Source organism: Prionailurus viverrinus, chromosome B4 (assembly GCF_022837055.1).
Source record: "Prionailurus viverrinus isolate Anna chromosome B4, UM_Priviv_1.0, whole genome shotgun sequence".
Lineage (NCBI taxonomy): Eukaryota > Metazoa > Chordata > Mammalia > Carnivora > Felidae > Prionailurus > Prionailurus viverrinus.
The window spans coordinates 8,295,251-8,314,564 of record NC_062567.1 but is presented as its reverse complement, the minus strand read 5'-3'; the positions used below and the strand labels follow the sequence as shown (position 1 = coordinate 8,314,564).

Below are 19,314 nucleotides of genomic sequence, written 5' to 3'. Positions count from 1 at the left end.
TTTACAGAATTATAAAATTTTGAAACTATATACAAAATTAAAGTGTACAAAATTATGAATTTTATGAAGTGCAGTATTTAGACTATTTTCGACCAGTTTAAGAACAGTTTGAGCTCCCACTTCCTAATTTTTTTTTAAAAAAGAGTCCTTGATATAATATCCATTGGGTCTAAAAATTAATGAGTACTGAGATTTCCCCACACCAGTATCAATAATCATAAAATTGAGGAAGGAATTTGACTGCTTCATAGAAAAAGATGTTTTTAATTACAATTACCTTTTCTTATTTGAGGGGAAAAAAGTTCAAGCTTTAGACTACGTTGTACTATCTCATGTCCGAATGGTTTAAAAGGTAAGGGAATTTTTCCAGATGGCCATTGATAGATTCATTTCAGACAACCTGAAAGGAACTTAAGATCTGGGCACATGGACTCTGGATTTTCCTATTTCTTTTTTCTTTTTCTTTTTTTTTTTTTTTTATCTCGAGAAAAGGTTAACCAATGGTGTCTCCCTGGAACTCACATGTCAAGGGTACAGGACAACCTGTACGCTTATGAAAACTTCACAGGATTGAATGTGCACCTGCAGAACCAGAACTGAACAAAGGTTTCCTCATTTCTAGTCTTTGCTATAAATCTGAGTTCTCAGTGTAGATAGTGAGCCCACACTGGCTAGGAGCGGTGTGAAGTTGTACATTTTGGGTGGTTATGAAATCAGAGTGGCACACCTGTGGTTGGGTAGTCAAGAGAAGTCACCTGAGAAATATGTCCAGACCTGTCAAGATGGGGACTGGAGATGGCCCAGGCCACATTCAGGGCTCTTTATGTTGCCTGACTAGCCTTATAGCAAACAGACCCCCAAATTCACCAACCTGTCCAACACCCCAGCCCCCAAAACTTGCCAAGTCCTTCTCTTCATGGTGATACCACACCATGTGCCAAGTTCACAGGAAGTGCTCAGTGGATGCTCTTTCCTGGTTGACTGTGTGATATATCTCATCGCAGTGAACATCATAGAACCCAATGCCTGGAACATAATGGCCACTATACCTGCAATTTTTTTTTTAATTGCAAAAACCTACCAATAAATACCTGGGATTTTTTTTTAAGTTTATTTTATGTAATTTTTTAAAAATGTAAATCAGAGTTCTCTCTTGCTCAAACTCTGATTTCTTTTGTTCAGATTAAGATAAACCAAACATTTGTTGAATGCCCACTGGTATGTTCCAGGCACAGTCACATATATCTTCACTTGTGGCTAAATGTATATACAGCCGGCCTGGCTGACTGAGACCATCCTTCGGTAAACATGTATCTTTGTGTTGGGAAGTCACTCCACCACAAGAAATTATCAGTGATGTACAAGATGTTTCACAATTGATTTTCAGGGAATAGAGTGAGAAGGGTGTGACTGAAAATGATTTTCCGGGTCAGGAGGGCATCTGAGTTCAGCTCTCAGAAAGCCAGGTGCAGGACATAGCTTAAGCGGGGGGACAGAGAAAGCCACAGATGATGCCATCAGTCAGAGAGAGACAGAGCAGGATGTGACTGGAGAAAAAGGAAAAGATGAAAAGCGATGTGGTTGGAAGTTCGTCATCAGGTTCTGAGGAAAAGAGGATCACCAAAGGAGGCCCAATGGCAGAAATTATTTTGGGGACAATCTTCAGGTGGAACAAAGGCTCAAAGTGTGTTGACAGGAGATCAACTAGATGAACGAGTCTGAGAATTTTGTATCTCCCCAGTTTCACTGCTCACTGTCATTTCATGGAAGGGAGAAATCAAGGGCCTAAAACGAGGAACAGTCATTTTTTTTTTGTTGGTCTTCGCAGCCCACAGAAAATGTTAGAAAGGAAAGAAAATGAACACAAATGACTAAGAGTAGCGAGGGAATGGTGGCGACAAAGTGAGGATTTGGGGTGTCCATTTTCTCCTTGTTCCATTACTGGAATACTCCAGGGACATATGTGTGAGGCACCAACTTGGAAGGAAGGGTAGAGGCCCCAGAAGATAAGGTACAGATGGAAGGATTATGCCTAGGGCATAATTAGACAGTGGGAGGCAGGTTGGAGAAGAGAAAACAGTCTTGGGAGAAGCAATGGAAATAGTTGCAAGGCCCCAGAGAGGAGCTGAAAGTAGCACTTAGGAAGTCATCCTGGGGGAGGCAGGGGACAGCCGTGCCCAGAACAGGCAAGTAGCGAAGAGGCGGGTGGAGGGAGGGCAGACAGGCACAGAGCTTATGGTGGGAGGGCATCATCACACCCTTGAGTGAATCCTGCTGCTCTGAGGAGACCCACTCCAGCTGCTCCCTGCCCCAAAGGCCACTGCCCTTGCCCCCATCATCAGGCCAATGATTAAGTCACAAACTCAGCTTCAGGTGGGGGTAACTGCAGCTAAAACAATGATACGCTATAAGGGGAGATGTAAAAGGACTCTATTCTCTTCTCTCCCATCTCTCCATCTCCCAAAGAGAATGTCCATTATCATGGGGCCATCTTGAATAACAAACTCCAAGGGAAAGGGGAAGAACGGAAGCAATGCAGAAGTTTTTCTAAGAGCAGAATTTTCTAAGAGACAGCAGCAGCTCCATTCTCTGCTTTTCACGGCCCACTGTGCATAAAGCATTGCCTGATGGTCTGGTGGCAGGAAAGCCCCTGGGGGTGGAGGGTTGTTTCTCCCTGTCTGTTGAGGTCAAGCCCACTGGGTATGAGCATCCTTTGGGAAGTTACCTCTCTGTGGGCTCCATGCATCCTCCACCCAACCAAGCCAGTTCCTTAGTCTCTTTGTGCCTCAGTGTTCTTATCCATAAAATGGGATAATAATGTATTTACTTTACATGTTACTATGAAGATTAAATTAATCGACAGAAAGTGTTTAGAACAAGGCTGGGCACACAGTATTATGTTTGTTAACCACTATTGTAAGTGCTCAAAAATTGCTAAATAGTTTTCCATAGCCTACCTGATATATCATCAGCCTTGGATTTCATACCTAACAATTATTCAAGGATTAAGCTAATCTCAAAATAAATCCTATTCAGCCTGTGTTCTTACAGAATCCTTATCAAAACATTTTAAAACTCAGAGTGATCAAGAGTGTTCTTTTGGAAAAAAAAAAAAAACACCAAATCTCAATTGTAAACGGTGTAAAACAGAACATAAATTGACATGTTTTTGCAAATTAGTATCAAGGTGCCACCTGCCACCTGTTAAATAAAGCTTAATCGTGTCCCTTCATTCAACTAAACAGAACATTTTTATCACAGATTCTCACTGGATACCTCAATTAGAACTTTTTGTTAACCAGTCCTTACCGTGAACTTTCTCAGGATGGTTATTTAAAATAGATTCACAAAGACAGAGGTGTCCATTCACATTTCCAGGAAATTTAAACTTGGATTCCTCTGTCAAGTTACATCATCAGAAACTTACTCATTTAAATCCCCCACAGAAATCCCTTCAAAAATTTTATTTTGATGATGTCTTTGGTGTTTAGTCAGAGGTTGATTTAAGAAATGGGCATTGATTTCCAGCCTGGGCCCAGCAGAACGGCTCTCACACAGAAGGCTGGCAGGAAGAAGGAAGGGCCTTTCTGCCATCAGTGAGGTAGTGACCAGAGGGCATACCATTAGCCTTCACAAGCACATCCAGGGAGTGGGTTTCAAGAAGCATGTCCCCCGGGCACTCAGAGAGAGAGATCCAGAAATTTGCCATGAAGGAGACGTGAACTCCAGATGTTTACACTGACACCAGGCTCAACAAAACTGGGCCAAAAGAATAAGGAATATTCCATACTGTATCTGTGTGCAGTTGTCCAGAAACGTAATGAAGATAAAGATTCACAAAACAAGTTCTATACGTTGGTTACCTATGTACCTGTCACCACTTTCAGAAATCTACAGATAGTTCATGGATGAAAACTAACAGCTGATCGTCAAATAAAGGTATAAAATTGCAAAAGAGAAAGACAGAGAGAGAGAGGCATAGACAGAGGATGTGAATAGATATTTTTCCAAAGAAGACATACAGATGGCCAAGAGACACATGAAAAAATGCTCAACGTCACTCATCATCAGGGAAAAGCAAATCAAATGCAAATGCAATGAGATATTACCTTACACCTGTCAGAATGGCTACAATCAGAAAGACAAGAAATAACAAGTGTTGGCAAGGATGTGGAGAAAAAGGAACCCGTGCACTGTTGGTGGGAATGTAAAATGGTGCAGCCACTGTGGAAAACAGTATGGAGGTTCCTCGAAAAATTAAAAATAGGACTACCACATGATCTAATAATTCCACTACTGGGTATTTACCCAAAGAAAATAAAAAGCACTAATTCAAAAAGGTATATGCACCCCTCTGTTTATTGTAGCATTATTCACAATAGCCAAGATATAGAAGCAACCTAAGTGTTCATCAATAAATGAATGGATAAAGATGTGACATACATATCTTTTATTTCGTTATATATACATAATGGAATATTACTCAGCCACAAAAAGGGATGAGATCCTGCCATCTGTGATATGGATGGACCTAGAGGGTATTATGCTAAGTGAAATAAGTCAGAAAAAGATAAGTACCATATCATTTCCTCCTTTGAGGAATCTAAAAAACAAATGAATAAACAAACAAAAAGCAGAACCAGACTCATAAATACAGAGAACAAACTGATGGTTGCCAGAGACAAGGGGGAAGTGGGGGATGGGCAAAATGGATGGAGGGGAGTGGGTGATACAGGCCTCCAGTGACCAGGATCAAAAGCACAGCTTAGAGAACATAGTGGTACCGTGTTAGCATTGTATGGTGATGGGGGAGGAGGGTAGCTACACTTCTGGTGAGCACAGCATCATATATAGAGATGTTGAATCACCATTTTGTATACTTGAACTAATGTAACCTTGTCTATCAACTATACTCAAATAAAAACTTTTTAAAAGAAAGGACCATTTAAATGTCTTTGCGTTTTCTGCAAAACTACTTAAGGATAAAGGTATAAAGACATTCTCCATTGGGGCGCCTGGGTGGCTCAGTCGGTTAAGCGGCCGACTTCGGCTCAGGTCTTGATCTCGCGGTCTGTGAGTTCGAGCCCTGCGTCAGGCTCTGGGCTGACAGCTCAGAGCTTGGAGACTGTTTTGGATTCTGTGTCTCCCTCTCTCTGACCCTCCCCTGTTCATGCTCTGTCTCTCTCTGTCTCAAAAATAAATAAATGTTAAAAAAAAAAAAAGACATTCTCCATTATACAAGTTTCACAAAATAAAATCCCAAAAGATAATGTATCTCTCCTAACAAATCAGGATGTTTGATAATAAAAATAACATTTTGGTGGTTCATCACCAAGGCTGCATATTAGAATCACCTGGGGCAGCTCAAATGGCTCTTGGGACTCAGTCTTCATGCTGTACCAATTAAGTCAGAATCTTTGCGCACAGGACTCAGGCATTGATGGTTTTTAAAAACTTCTCCAAGGGATTCCAATGTACACCTAGGTCTGAGAAACCCTGCTGTAGTTTATCATTTTACCTCTTTAAAAATATCTTGACTTCTTTTTAATTTTTTAATGTTTATTTATATTTGAGAGAGAGAGAGCATGAATGGGGGAGGGGCAGAGAGAGAGCAAGAGAGAGACAGAATCTGAAGCAGGCTCCAGGCTTTCAGCACAGAGCCTGACATGGGGCTTGAACCCACTAACTGGTAGATCATGATCTGAGCCAAAGTCAGACACTTAACTGACCGAGCCACCCAGGTGCCTCCAAAAGTATCTTGACTTCTAAGAAGTTCAAAGCTAAAGTTCTTACAAAACTTGACCAAGATTTTTCATGCTGTCCATTCCTCATCCTCCATGGTTTATTATTTTCTATTTGTCTCTTTAATTATCATTAAACAAGCCCTATAAAAATCACCTCAATCGTTTTTGGAAGCAGGTAGAGAATAAGCTCTCATTTTTTTTTTTTTTTTAATTTTTTTTCAACGTTTATTTATTTTGGGGACAGAGAGAGACAGAGCATGAACGGGGGAGGGGCAGAGAGAGAGGGAGACACAGAATCGGAAACAGGCTCCAGGCTCCGAGCCATCAGCCCAGAGCCCGACGCGGGGCTCGAACTCACGGACCGCGAGATCGTGACCTGGCTGAAGTCGGATGCCTAACCGACTGCGCCACCCAGGCGCCCCTAAGCTCTCATTTTTTAAAAAGGTCATCCATGATCTCCTGGAAATCCTTCTAAGACCTATTTGTTGTTTTGACTCCACGGGTTCTTTGGATAACTGGTTCCATAAATTTATTCTCTGGCATACAAAGCCATGTTAAATTTTAGTTGTTTAAAAACTAAACAACTTTGAGCTTTCAAACCTTCCAGGATTTAGTAAGTAAGTTCTGTATCAGCTTTCTTTTTTTTTTTTTTTCTTTTAATGTCTATTTATTTCTGAGAGACAGAGTGTGAGTGGGGAAGGGGCAGACAGAGAGGGAGGCACAGAATCCGAAGCAGGCTCCAGGCTCTGAGCTGTCAGCACAGAGCCCAACACGGGCCTCCAACTCACGAACCGTGAGATCATGCTCTGAGCCAAAGTCGGACCCTTAACGGACTGAGCCACCCAGAAGCCCCGGTTTTCTATTGCTGTGTAAAAAATATCCACAAATTAAAGGTTTAAAACAACACACAGTTATTTCATGTCACAGTTTCTGGAGGTCAGAAGCATGGACTTATCTGGCCTCTCTCTGCTCAAGGCCTCACGAAGCTGAAATCCAGGCATTGACTGAAGAAGGATTCGCTTCCAGGTGGCTGCATGGTGGCATGCCTCTTCAAAGCCAGCGACACAGATAAAATTCCTGCTGCTTTGAGTCTCTTACTTGAGGAAAGACCTCACCTGAACTGCACACACAGCCTCCCAGGTGCAGACATTTCTCTACTGGGTGTGTTTCTAACACCCTTTGTGAAGATGTTCCTACATTTAGTGATGACTGCATCGGGCTGTGGCCTCGGAGGGCAGCCCGCAGTGGTGTCTGATTCTGTTAATGGGTGGTGTCTGATAGCTCAGAGCTTATAAGTATAATTTAGAATATCTTCCCCAAACACATTATTTCAATTTCCCCGCCCCCTTATTTCATCCATGTGTCTCCTAGGGCTGCCGTAACAAAATACCACAGACTGGGGGGCTTACACACTAGAAAGTCATCTTCTTCAAGTTCTGAAGCTGGAAGTCCCAGATCAGAAGGTTTAGTTTCTTCTGAGGCCCCTCTGGTTTGTAGATTATCTTCTTCTCCCTGTGTCCTCAGTTGGTCCTTCCTCTGTGTGTGTGTGTGTGTGTGTGTGTGTGTGTGTGTATGTATGTCCACATTTCTTCTTCTTCTAAGAATGCCAGTTAGAGTACATCAGGGCCCACCCTAACCACCTCATTTTAACTTAATGACCTCTTTAAAAAGCCTGATCGCCAAACTCAATCCTATTCGGACATACCTGGGGTTAGGGAGTCAATATATGAATTTGGCAGGGACAGAATTCAGCCCATTACACTTCATTGCCCACTCACGGTCATCTGAAACATTCTTGGATTGACCTCCATCTATTTGATATTTCACTATCTGGAAGAGCTTACTAATTGCCTAAGCCTTTTATTCCTTCCCTCAAAGGGCTTATGATATAAACAAACACCAGAGACAACCAGGAAAAAAATATAACCAGTAAAGTAGGGATGTAGCTACTGCTTTGGACAAAGTGGACTGTAGTTTTCTAGAAGTTCAGAGAAAGACTGGGAACAAAGGCACAGTGGCTGCAGTGTTAGGAGGGCTTCAGGAGCAGGACTGGTTTGTGGACACTGGGCAGTGGGCCTGCATTTCAACTAGTCATTCTAAAGTCTAGCAGTACCTTAGAAGTATCTGGCCGATCTAGCTGGGTCCTATGCATTGGTATTAAAAAACAAAAACAAAAGGGTGCCTGGGTGGCTCAGTTGATTTAGCATCTGACTTCAGCTCAGGTCATGATTTTATGGTTTAAGAGTTCGAGCCCTGCATCAGGCTCTGTGCTGACAGCTCAGAGCCTGGAGCCTGTTTTGGATTCTGTGTCTCCCTCTCTCTCTTTCTGCCCCTCCCCTGCTCATGCTCTCTCTCTCTCTCTCTCTCTCTCTCTCAAAAAGAAACATTAAAATGAATTTTTAAAAATAAATAAAATAAAAAACAAAAACAAAGCAAAACAAGCAGAAACAACCCTCTCCGGGGGATTAGAATGCATGGCTGGGCTGTGAACTGATGATCTGAACAGGTGGATGAATAAAGGAGGGTGGTGCAGGTGAGGAGGAGGAGATGAGCAGGGGCAGGAAAGCAGTAACCTGGAATATCCAAAGGACAAGGAGAAGACCCACCTGCCTGGAAGGGTGTGAGTGTGCTGGGAACAGTGGAAAATAAGTTTGCATGGATGGGTCAGAGAGAAGTTCCTGGAGGTAAGCGCTTACGGAACCTGTGTACAGACCAGAAAGGTGGGAGGAAGGCAGACACCAAGTTAGCCAACTCAGCCAGTTGGTTATTCCAGAAAAATGGGTGTAAGAGAAGGAGGGCTTTGCACGTGGTGGCACCAACCCAGAAACGCACACAGGGCTGTGAGGTCAGGAAGGACGCATTGGTAGGACTGGCTAAGTGGGTAAATTGATAAGTGATTATAAATACGAGAGATTAAGACAACGGTGGAGTTGTAAATGTTCCCAAGGTTTCAAGGCTGATGTTCTGGGCATATGCTATTAACAAAAAAATAGATGCATAAAAGAAATTGTTGGTGTGGACTAATAAGCATAAATTTGGCTAAAATGTATGCTTCCCTCTATGAGATTTTAAGTCAGGGGTCATGTCTTATTTATTCACGCTTAGCATGACATCTCGTATGTAACAACTGCTCCACACGCTGTGGTAAAATCGGAACATGGAAGCAGACATCAGGTAAGAAACCACACACGACAGAGAAGAGAAATGAGCAGAGAATAGGGAAGAATGGAGGCTTTGATGCAGCCGAGGCCCCGGAGTGCTGCCCCCCCACCTCCAACAAGGATTGGTAAGAATCTCAAGAGACCATGCAGCGCCCTTTCTCTTCCCCATCGCCCGCACACGTGGAATGAGTGGGCCTCTACTGTTTTGTCACCCTGCAACCCCATCCCTTTGCTGGTTCCTATTCTGTCTTGAGGAACTTCCCTTCCCCCAGAGCATGCAGTCTTGCTGGGCCTATCAATCAAAGGGCTCTGTCCCACCCTGACTTGGGGTTCCAACCACCGCTTAAACGTTGGGCCTTGTGCCTTCTCTTCCCCGAGAGCTTCCGAAGACCGCAGTGCCTTCCATCTCCCTCGTCCTTTCAGTTTCTGGGGAGCTATTGTCCACACTGTTCCAATCAATAGCATTCATTTCCCCTTGACCTAATAAGCTTGGCCCGTCAGACTCTCTGTCCTGGGATTCTGGGTCTAGAGCAGACTAACAGCAGGACAGAAGCCACAATCTCTTTGGTGGCTGAGTCCTGGTGACACTCCCCACTAGATCTCTGAGACTGCTTGGGTCCCTGTTTATTCAGCTTTGCTGTGAAGTCTCTGAGGTACCTCAAATCCTTCCAGTACATCCTCCTTCCCATGGCTAATCAGTACTAGTTTCTGTCGCTTGCAACCAAAGCTTCTTTACTGATTGACCACATTTCTTCCCATTATTCACATTGTGCCACCACAGCTTTATTTTGCGTTCAAAATCCTGGGATCTTTATCTCTTTTTTTTTTTTTTTTTTTTTTAAAGAACGTTCTAATGTGGAGCTTGAACTCATAACCCTGAGGTCGAGAGTCAAATGCTCTACCAACTGAGCCAGCCAGGTACCCCTATCTCTTGTTTTCTAAAGATGCTCACCCCAGCAACTCTCATTTCCATTTCAAACAACAGATGGTGATGGTGACAGCCTTGCACCCTTTCATTTCTCATACCTACTAACTTATTGGAAGAGGTCCTCATGATCCTTTTGCTCTGGACTGGATTTTAAGTCATCTGTTTAAAAATGTTGTGTCTCTTCCCACTCCATTTATTTCTCCAACCCTAAATCCCCTGGCAGTTCAGATGCCACTGAAGAGTATTTGAGAATATGCCTTTCCATCCCTTCTTTCCCATGTCCCTACCAAATGTCCTCTTTTTTGGGGTGACCACTTTATTTTAAAAACTAAGAGCAACGATGCTCTCAGCGTCTCCAATGCATGTGCTCTGCGTCTCTTGTACGTGACAGAAACAGATATGAATTCTGGCTGGGGAAGTGTGGGCTTCCAGCGGGCCTAGAGATAAATGCCCTTGGCCACCCTGACAACAAACACCCCTAAAAGCAATAATGTTACTTGGCATCGATGCAACAACACTTTTCATCTAACAAAGCAATTTGTAGCCATTAAAGAGCAAGCTGTCAGTTCCTTCCTCAAGAATCAATGTATAATGCTGGGTATAGTCCTGTCCAGTTCCTCAGACTCCAACAATGGGCCATGCTTGTAAACTGTGGCTGTATAAGATGACTTCTTGGGAGGGAAAAAAGGGGAACAAATGTGGGGGAACAGAAAGAGGAAGAAAAAAGAAAAAGACCTATAATTTATTGAGTGAATGTTGTGAGTCTGGCATGATGGTTTGGAGAAAAACCCTCCAGTGTTCTGCCCTGGCTCCACTGCTGTTTATTCTACTTTGTGACCCACTGAAAAGTTTCCACAGAGATTAGGTTGTTCCCAGTCATCTGTCAAGCTGTAGTATCCTATCTTTTGATGATTCTTCCTTCATGTTCCCAGCGCATGTCCTTATTCCCAACTCACGACCTACCTAGCACACCGAAGCAAATCAACTTTCACAGTTGTGAGTTCATGTGTCCATAGACATGTACATATACAACCTCCGTGCTCTTTCTTGTCCCACTGCTCCCTTCCCCCTCCCTTCTCATTTGGGGCTGGGAGCTGGGGAGGAAGGTAAATAACGAACCATGTCTGTTAGCCCAATGTTTTGCAATGATGTGACTGGAAAGAACTCAATGAGATTAAGGATGGGCTTACTTCTTAAGAAATCTATCCCATCAAAAGAAAGACGAGCCTCTACCTGCTCAGAGAAATGGTTGGCTGAACTTCTTAGCAGTCAGACACCCTGTGAACTGCAAATAAATGCAGGCAGGAAGGTAGTGTGCCAAAGCCTTTCAATGCTTTGCACACAAATCTTCCATGAAGACCACTGTATATCAGAGTTTAGGCACCCACACAGTATCCTCCTGTGCCCGGATTCTCCAATCACAACCAATAATCATTTATATCCTAGTCAGGGAAGTCTGACACAGAAAGTACAATTCTTTCAACAAGCCCTATCTCCCTTCTCAAATGCCATCATAGTATGCATATGGAGAGTGTGGCATTAAAGAAAACAGATATGCAACAAACCACATTTAGGACTGATCATTTGATGAATACGTATTTGCATAATGAGACATATTGGGAGGACTTTTTTTTTAAATTTTTTTTTAATGTTTATTTATTTTTGAGACAATGTGAGAGACAGAGTGCAAGCAGCGGAGGGGCAGAGACAGGGAGACACAGAATCTGAAGCGGGCTCCAGGCTCTGAGCTGTCAGCCCAGAGCCTGACGTGGGGCTCAAACTCACCAACCGTGAGATCATGACCTGAGCCAAAGTCGGACACTTAACTGACTGAGCCACTCAGGTGCCCCAGGAGGACTTATTTTTTTTAACTACAGAGTCCTGTTCTCATAAACTCAATAAATTATATTAAACCAACCTTTAATTTATAAAACTTCACTTTCCGCACCTTATAAAACCAACTATAAATCAAAGCACATCTTCAATTACTGCTCTTTGGCTGTTAACACATATGTGTATCTACCTATCTTTTCTTGGACATTCTGTGTGTGTGTCCCTATTTCACCACTGGACTGTAAACCTCCTCGAGGTCAGGGACTATCACCTCCTACCAGTCCAGGGGAATCAGAATAAAAGGGAAATCAGCAGGGAAAAAATATATAGTAACCTAAGACCTAGAAACAAGTGAAAATTCTAAAATATTGCACCGGCCCTGATGCTTATTCCCAGCAGCCACACAGGTGCGTCATGCTTACACTCTAAAGTGCTGAAGAGCAAGAAGAAAGTGCCCAGTATCAACACATAAGCTTTCAGATTTGTAGGTGTGCCACTGTTTTCTTCCAAATGTAATGAAAGGTGAACTATGTATTCAATCACAATTTATTTAGAGCAAGAACACACGGGTACAACACCCAGTCGTGTAATGTGTAGCTTTACTACTGTTTTAGGAGAAGGAATGGCATTAAGCCAAAAGCTTAACTGAGGGCACACAATAAAAATATACAAATGGAGCCATGAGTACTGACACTAAATTACAGAACCAAGACAAAGCTGAGGGAGCTTGTCAGGTCCAGAGGACAGGGCACATGCTCTCTGGAAGGGCTGTCGCCCCGGCCTCCGGGAGGAACGGTGGGCCTCTTGGAATTTCACTGTGGAAGTACAGTGAACCAACCTGATTTAAGTGGGCAGTGATTGGTATGCTGAGAGAATCATTAAGTCTTGAAACAGAACAATGAAAGCAGTCTGTCCCAGAAGTACAGAGGAGATTCAAGTTTCTTTCTGTATGCTTCCAAATTTGTTCTGTACTTGGTGTGTAGCTCATGAGAGTAGGAGACATTTCTATCAATGGCCTCCATCAGGATTTTCTAAGAACGCTCTATACACTCTACTTGTAGAGGAAAATTAAAAGGGCCACAGATTAAAGACAGTCTGGATAAACCCGCGCAGACTCCAGGTTATTCTTCTGTGAGTTTTGAAGTAGTAGAACATAGAGTGAATCACGGAGGCTTTAGTCTAAAGCATATGTGGGTTTGAATCGTATGTCTAACATACTGCTTGTTATCTAGACCAAAACCTACAGATTCATCTTCTATAAAATGGGAGAAATTATTGCTTAATTCATATAGCTATAGACTTAAAAATTAGGTAATGTCCACAAAGCACTTGGCATTCCTTTATCCTAGAATTTTTTATTTCCAGGTTGGTCATTTCTTGTGTCTCCTGAATGGGTGTATTTGTTTCAGTCACTACTCTGTTGCACTAATATAATTATATCTGAAGCATTTCTGATATATCTGTTCTATTCTCAACTAAACGTTTACCCCGCATGCTGCTTCTTTCTTGTCCAAGACCAAGTGGAGTGGCTCCAGAAATGCACACATTGACACTCAGGAAACCAGAGTCTTGGGAAGCTGTGTGAATGTTGGTTCCACTGAAGGCAATGCTGTGGAAGGGCAAAGGCTGGGTATGCAGGTAGGATGGAGAAAAAAAACACAGCGGGATCTCTCATTAGAACCCTTCCCACAAACAAAGAAAGGCAGAAAGCAGAAAATATTATTGGATTATTATAATATAGAAGTTAACAGCTCACTGAAATCACACGACAGTGATGTAATATAGCAAGTAAGAGCTTGTGTATACTGAACATGGGCTACGATGCCAAGAACTGTCCTACAATGACGTCTAGAAACAACCCTGAGAGGTAGGTGCTAATGCCATCTCTGTTTTGCAGACTGGGAACCAGAGGGCCAGAGAAGATTCAGTACTTTGCCCTGGACCGCGCTGTCAGCAGGTAACAAAGCCAATTCTAAACCAGGCAGTCTGGTTCCTAGGGCTGTGGTGACATTCAACAACCCACAATCATGATTTTTCACTTCAATGTAAAACAAACAAAACAAAAACAGAACTACCTTCTAAGAGGTTATCGTTCTGAATGACTTTTAAACATATGGAAGGTATAGCCCCCCCAGACAGTGGCTACAGTTCTGTCTGTGCCTGCCTCATACTGAGACAGTGCTTGTTAGTGCTGGGGATGGGGACTAGAAAGGGGTACAAATGTCCGAAAGATGAAGAGCAAGCAAGCATAGAATATACTAAAATTCTACAGAATTTTTTTTAGAATAGTCAGAAATACTCAGAGTTCATTCACAGTTTAAGGGCCAGCACATGCTCTATCATGAATACTATGGCTTGAGATATCAGCAATAGGTTTTGATGATCTGGTTCAGTTGAGGGAAGACAAGAACTCTAGTAACTTTTTGGAACAGTGATTCTATAAGATGAATAAAAAAGATGAACATACATAATTGAGTGTTGCATTATTCCAACTGTCGACCTTGAGAGTGATGCATTAGCTTGGGTGATGCTCTTGTTGTGGAAAGTGTTTAGGGAACTCATTTTGAATTGCATCTAAGTCAGATCACCTTCAATGATGTTAAGTCACATTCCATTTGGCCAAGACAGAGTACCAGACCACTGGGAGACAACAAAGCAAGGATTCCATTCTTGCCCTAAGTTTATAATAAGTAGAAAGATCATGATAGCTACATCCTACAAATACTGCATCAGGTTCTAAATGTAAGAGGAACAGTAATATCAGAGTGCCTTGAAAATTCCAGCACAGAAGAAACTCTCTGGATAATTTCATGAGGAACATACCACTTGAGCCAGTCTGTGAAGGCTGGCTTTTAATAACCAGAAGACTGGGCAGGAGGTGAGTGGGGGTAAGGGGGGGGAGGCACAGCAGAGGGAGCAGATGAGAAAGATAAGGACATCCTCAGCTATATCAAGTAATCTAGGTTGGCTGGAGAACAGTATGTGCTGGTGAGGATGAAATTAGCCCATAAAGACAGATTGAGGCAACACTGCACAGGGCTTTGGATGCCCACCGAAGCCTGTACTTTAACTTGCAAGCAATGGGAAGCCGAGAGGCTGTAAGTGTTAGAATGACTGGAATTGTGTTTCAGGAAGGTTAATGTCCTAGTGGCGCATAAAATGGATTAAGGCTTCTTGAGGATGACATGTGAATTTTAGAAAAATTCTGAACCATTTCTGATGAATAAGAAAGAAAAGTGATATGGAACTGTGTAACATTTTTGGTCAAAAAAACAAGGTATTGAACGAAACAGTAAGGTAGATTTTCTTCTGTGGCTTATAAATGGATCTGATGGAACTTCCCCAAAAAATTTAAGGAAAGGCTTCTGGAGTGGTGGTGGCATCACAAAATAAGTATATAGTCTTCTCTAAACCACCGGCTTCCAAGGATAACACCTATCCCAGTGAATAATCAGTTACTTATTTATTTAATGTTTATTTTTGAGAGAGAAAGACAGAGTGTGGGTGGGGGAGAGGGAGAGGGAGAGACAGAATCCAAAGGGAGGCTCCAGGCTTTGAGCTGTCAGCACAGAACCCAATGTGGGGCTCAAACCCACAGACCATGAGATCATGACCTGAGCCAAAGTCGGACATTTAACTGACTGAGCCACCCAGGTGCCCCAGTCATTCTTTTAAACACAATCAGAATTATTACTTAAGTCACACAGTATACTCTTGAAATACATCTATTATAAGCCATCACCAGAATTAGCTTCTAAAGTACAATGCAACCTTCTTACCCAGTCTGTGATGACTCTCCAGCGTTACTCAAACATTAACCTAGGTTCTGCTGTGAAGCGATTTTTGCAGAACTAACTAAAATCCCTATATGTTAATTTTAAATAAGGAAGAATATCATGGTGGGCCTGACTTAACCAGTTGGAGGGTGTTAAAAGCAGGGCTGAGGCTTTCCTGAGAGAAGGAAATGAAAATCTACCTGTGGACAAGAGCTTCCACTCATGCTCACAGAGTTCCAGCCTGGCCTACCGATTTCAGACTTGCATGGCCAGCGCAACTCAACTGCATAAATCAATCCCTTGTAATAAAATCTTTTATTGTATTTACACACACAAATATGTATATATTTATATATGTGTGTATATAATGTGTGTACATATAAACACACATGCAGTAAGGAGATTTTACATATGCATATGAATGCATGTACATATGTATTTCATACTGGTTCTTTTTCACTGGTTGAATTTTTTTTTTTTTAATTTTTTTAATGTTTATTTTTGAGAGACAGAGAGACAGAGCATGAGCAGGGGAGGAGCAGAGAGAGAGGGAAACACAGAATCTGAAGCAGGCTCCAGGTTCCGAGCCATCAGCATAGAGCCCGACGTGGGGCTCAAACCCACGAACTGTGAGATCATGACCTGAGCCGAAGTTGGACGCTCAACCGACTGAGCCACCCAGGGGCCATTCTCTGGTTGAATTCTAACACACAGTTTACTTTATGAGAACTGACAATCTGAAGGGGATGCACTATAAATGAATTAATTACATAAACACCATTGTTAGAAACTAGTAAAGTTAGAAACTCTTAAGTTAAAAGTGCAGGTACACTACACATTATGAAATGGTCCCATTCTTACAACTACAGAAGCCTTGGCTTCCAGTCTGATCCTACGTGGCTTCAAACCAGGGATTCTAAATCTGGGGTCTAAGACCACCTCAGGCAAGCCCATAGCTTCCACCAGATTCTCAGAGAAATCCATTTCTCCTCAAATTATGAAGCATCGCGGTAACCTTCATTTAGAAGGTTGTAAGGTTATTTACACTCAATTTCCCAATGATTGCTTGTATATACAACTATGAATGGGTAGTTGACTCCTCAGCTGCTTGCCTGGTTCCAAAGTCAGTGCTGACATTTTATAGACGTTTTTTCAAGAATCGAGGGCAGGCCACTTGTAATTCGCAGGAGAAATCCATTTAAGTCTTTACTTGACTAAAAGTCCATGAATAATACATGGGGAGATAATCCACCTAAGAACTCGACATATTAAACACGAGTCTCAAAGAGTCAAGAAAATCAGTGATGCATGGGAATGCAAGCTGGTACAGCCACTGTGGAAAACAGTAAGGAGTTTCCTCAAAAAATTAAAAATAGAACTACCCTATGACGCAGCAATCACACTACTAAGTATTTATTCAAGGGATACGGGTGTGCTGTTTTGAAGGGGTACGTGCACCCCCATGTTTATAGCAACACTATCAACAATAGCCAGAGTAAGGAAAGAGCCCAAATGTCCATCGATGGATGAATGGATAAAGAAGATGTGGTATATACATACAATGGAGTATTACTCGGCCATCAAAAAGAATGAAATCTTGCCATGTGCAACTACGTGGGTGGAACTGGAGGGTATTATGCTAAGTGAAAGTAGAGAAATACAAGTATCATATGACTTCACTCCTATGAGGACTTTAAGAGACAAAACAGATGAACATAAGGGAAGGGAAACAAACATAATATAAAAACAGGGAGGGGGACAAAACAGAAGAGACTCATAAACATGGAGAACAAACTGAGGGTTACTGGAGGGGTCGTGGGAGGGGGGAAGGGCTAAATGGGTAAGGAGCACTAAGGAATCTACTCCTGAAATCATTGTTGCACTATATGGTAATTTGGATATAAATTTAAAAAAATAAAATTAAAAAAAAAAGAAAAGGAAAAAATAAAATAGGGGGAAAAGTTTTATAAAAAAAAAAAAAAAAGAAAGAAAATCAGTGATGCGGCAAATACAATGTAAGTCATATGTGGTTCCCACTGAGGCTTTCATAAAATTAATAATGCTCAGAGAATCTCAACATAATTATACTGCCATATATTATCCACTTTATTGTGTGAAGAGAGAGAGTTGTACTTGACACGTCAAAGTCACTAAGAGTAACCATTCTATATTCACACTGCCCACAGTAAGTCTTATTACTACTCCTAATACATAAGCACAACTGTTCTGGTATATTCAACCCGCTAGCCGTGTCCCACCCAGCTGAACACAGAGCCGTCGCTGGACCGCCGTCGCGGGCGCCCTGCGTGCCTTCCCGACCCCCCACGGCTCCTTGCACACAAGCTCCAACGGTGGAATCCAGTGTGTCTCCACATCCTTGTTTGGGTCAGTCACTGGAATCTCGAGTTCGTGTCCAAGACCAGCATTTCGATTTCCCTCGTCTTTTCGTCTTTCCCGTTAGACAAACCACATCACCTCGCGCCTGACGGCTCAAACCCAGAACCTGGGCTTCGGCCTGGTTCCTCCCTCCCTTCCCACTCCCTCCCTGCCGCCCAGGCTCCCCCTCGGGGCCGTGCAACCACTGGCCCTCTGGGTTCCCCTCGAGGCCGCCCCCATTTCCCGATTCCCACCCTTCCTGCCCGCCCCGCCCCGGCCGCCCACACCCCCCTCGGCCACGCCCCCATCGGCCCCTCGACGGAGCCACATTATCACCATGAGGCACCCTTCTCCCGACTGATCCGCTTTCCACACAGAAACCAGAAAAGCACTTCAAACACCTAAACTAGACCATCTCTCTTCCTCGCTTAAAACCCGGCCCCGGCTTCCCACCCCGCGGGGGCCGTGAGCGTGAAATCCTCACACCTCAGACGCTGGGCAGGTCCCTGGCCCTCCGCCCCCACGGCCTCTCCCGTCTCGGCGGGCACGTGCGCCTGCGCGTGGTCCCCCCCCCCCCCCCCCCCCGCCGCCTGCGGCGTCCCTGCCCTGCCCCCACCCCACTCCCACCTCAAGACCGGGCTGGGCTCTCCTCAGCCCCAGGTCGCCCTTACTTAGCGCCACCCCGGGGCTTCCTTCTCACCAGAGCGGACGTCTCTGTCCAGGGCCCTTTACTCGCCACACACAGTGCTCGCCTCCGCGGCTGCTGGGTCACCTCGCGGGGTCCGTGAGGCAGGACGGCCCAGACGCCCACACGGCACCTGACACGGTCCTGCCGGGGGAGGATCGGCCCGAGGGACGAGTCGCTGCGGCAGCACTCTTACCTGACGGGCTTATCACGCAGCCTGTGTGCACTTGCGAGGGTGGCTGTGGTTGGGTTTCCCTTGACTGAAAAGAGCCGCGTGTGACTGCGTGCTCTCGAGGTCATTCATGCCAGACCCGGGGCCCGCCGCCTCTGTGCGGCCGCGTGTCCTTCGCACGCCTCTCCGCGCGTTCGCAGGACCCCCGCGCTGCGTGTGCGCGGCCAGCCCGCCGTCACTTCCCGGCGTCCCTTACCGACGCTGTGTTCTAGGAGCCAGCGCCACGTGGGAACCAAGGAACAATCACAGAGAAATTCTGTCTTTAAAATGTCTAAAAGTCACTGTCACCTCTCAAGATCAGCCTGGTTAATATAAACATGAAACTGAATTCATCTTTTAAAGACGCTGATTTCATTTAATTTCCGCACTTTTCATCAAATTCTTCCACACAAATGTGAGGTGAATTTGTACTTACTTTTATTGGGGAAAAAAAAAATTCCTGGCTACATACACTTGTGGTAAACACAACATCATGTATAAATCTGTGGAATCACTATGTTGTGCACCTGAAACTAATGTAACCTTGTGTCTAAGTGTACTCAAAAATTTTTTTGAAAATTCCATTATTAAAATAATAAT

General features: G+C 43.6%; 1 protein-coding gene across 1 annotated transcript in view; it reads right to left on the bottom strand.

Annotated features, from left to right (window-relative positions):
* CAMK1D (calcium/calmodulin dependent protein kinase ID) overlaps positions 1–19,314 on the bottom strand; it is a 507,758-nt gene extending 488,444 nt beyond the window's left edge. Inside the window, exon 1 of the mRNA XM_047865690.1 lies at positions 18,700–19,314. Coding sequence (XP_047721646.1) covers positions 18,700–18,803 — 104 coding nt within the window. The 5' untranslated portion in view covers positions 18,804–19,314. The remainder of the gene's footprint in view (positions 1–18,699) is intronic.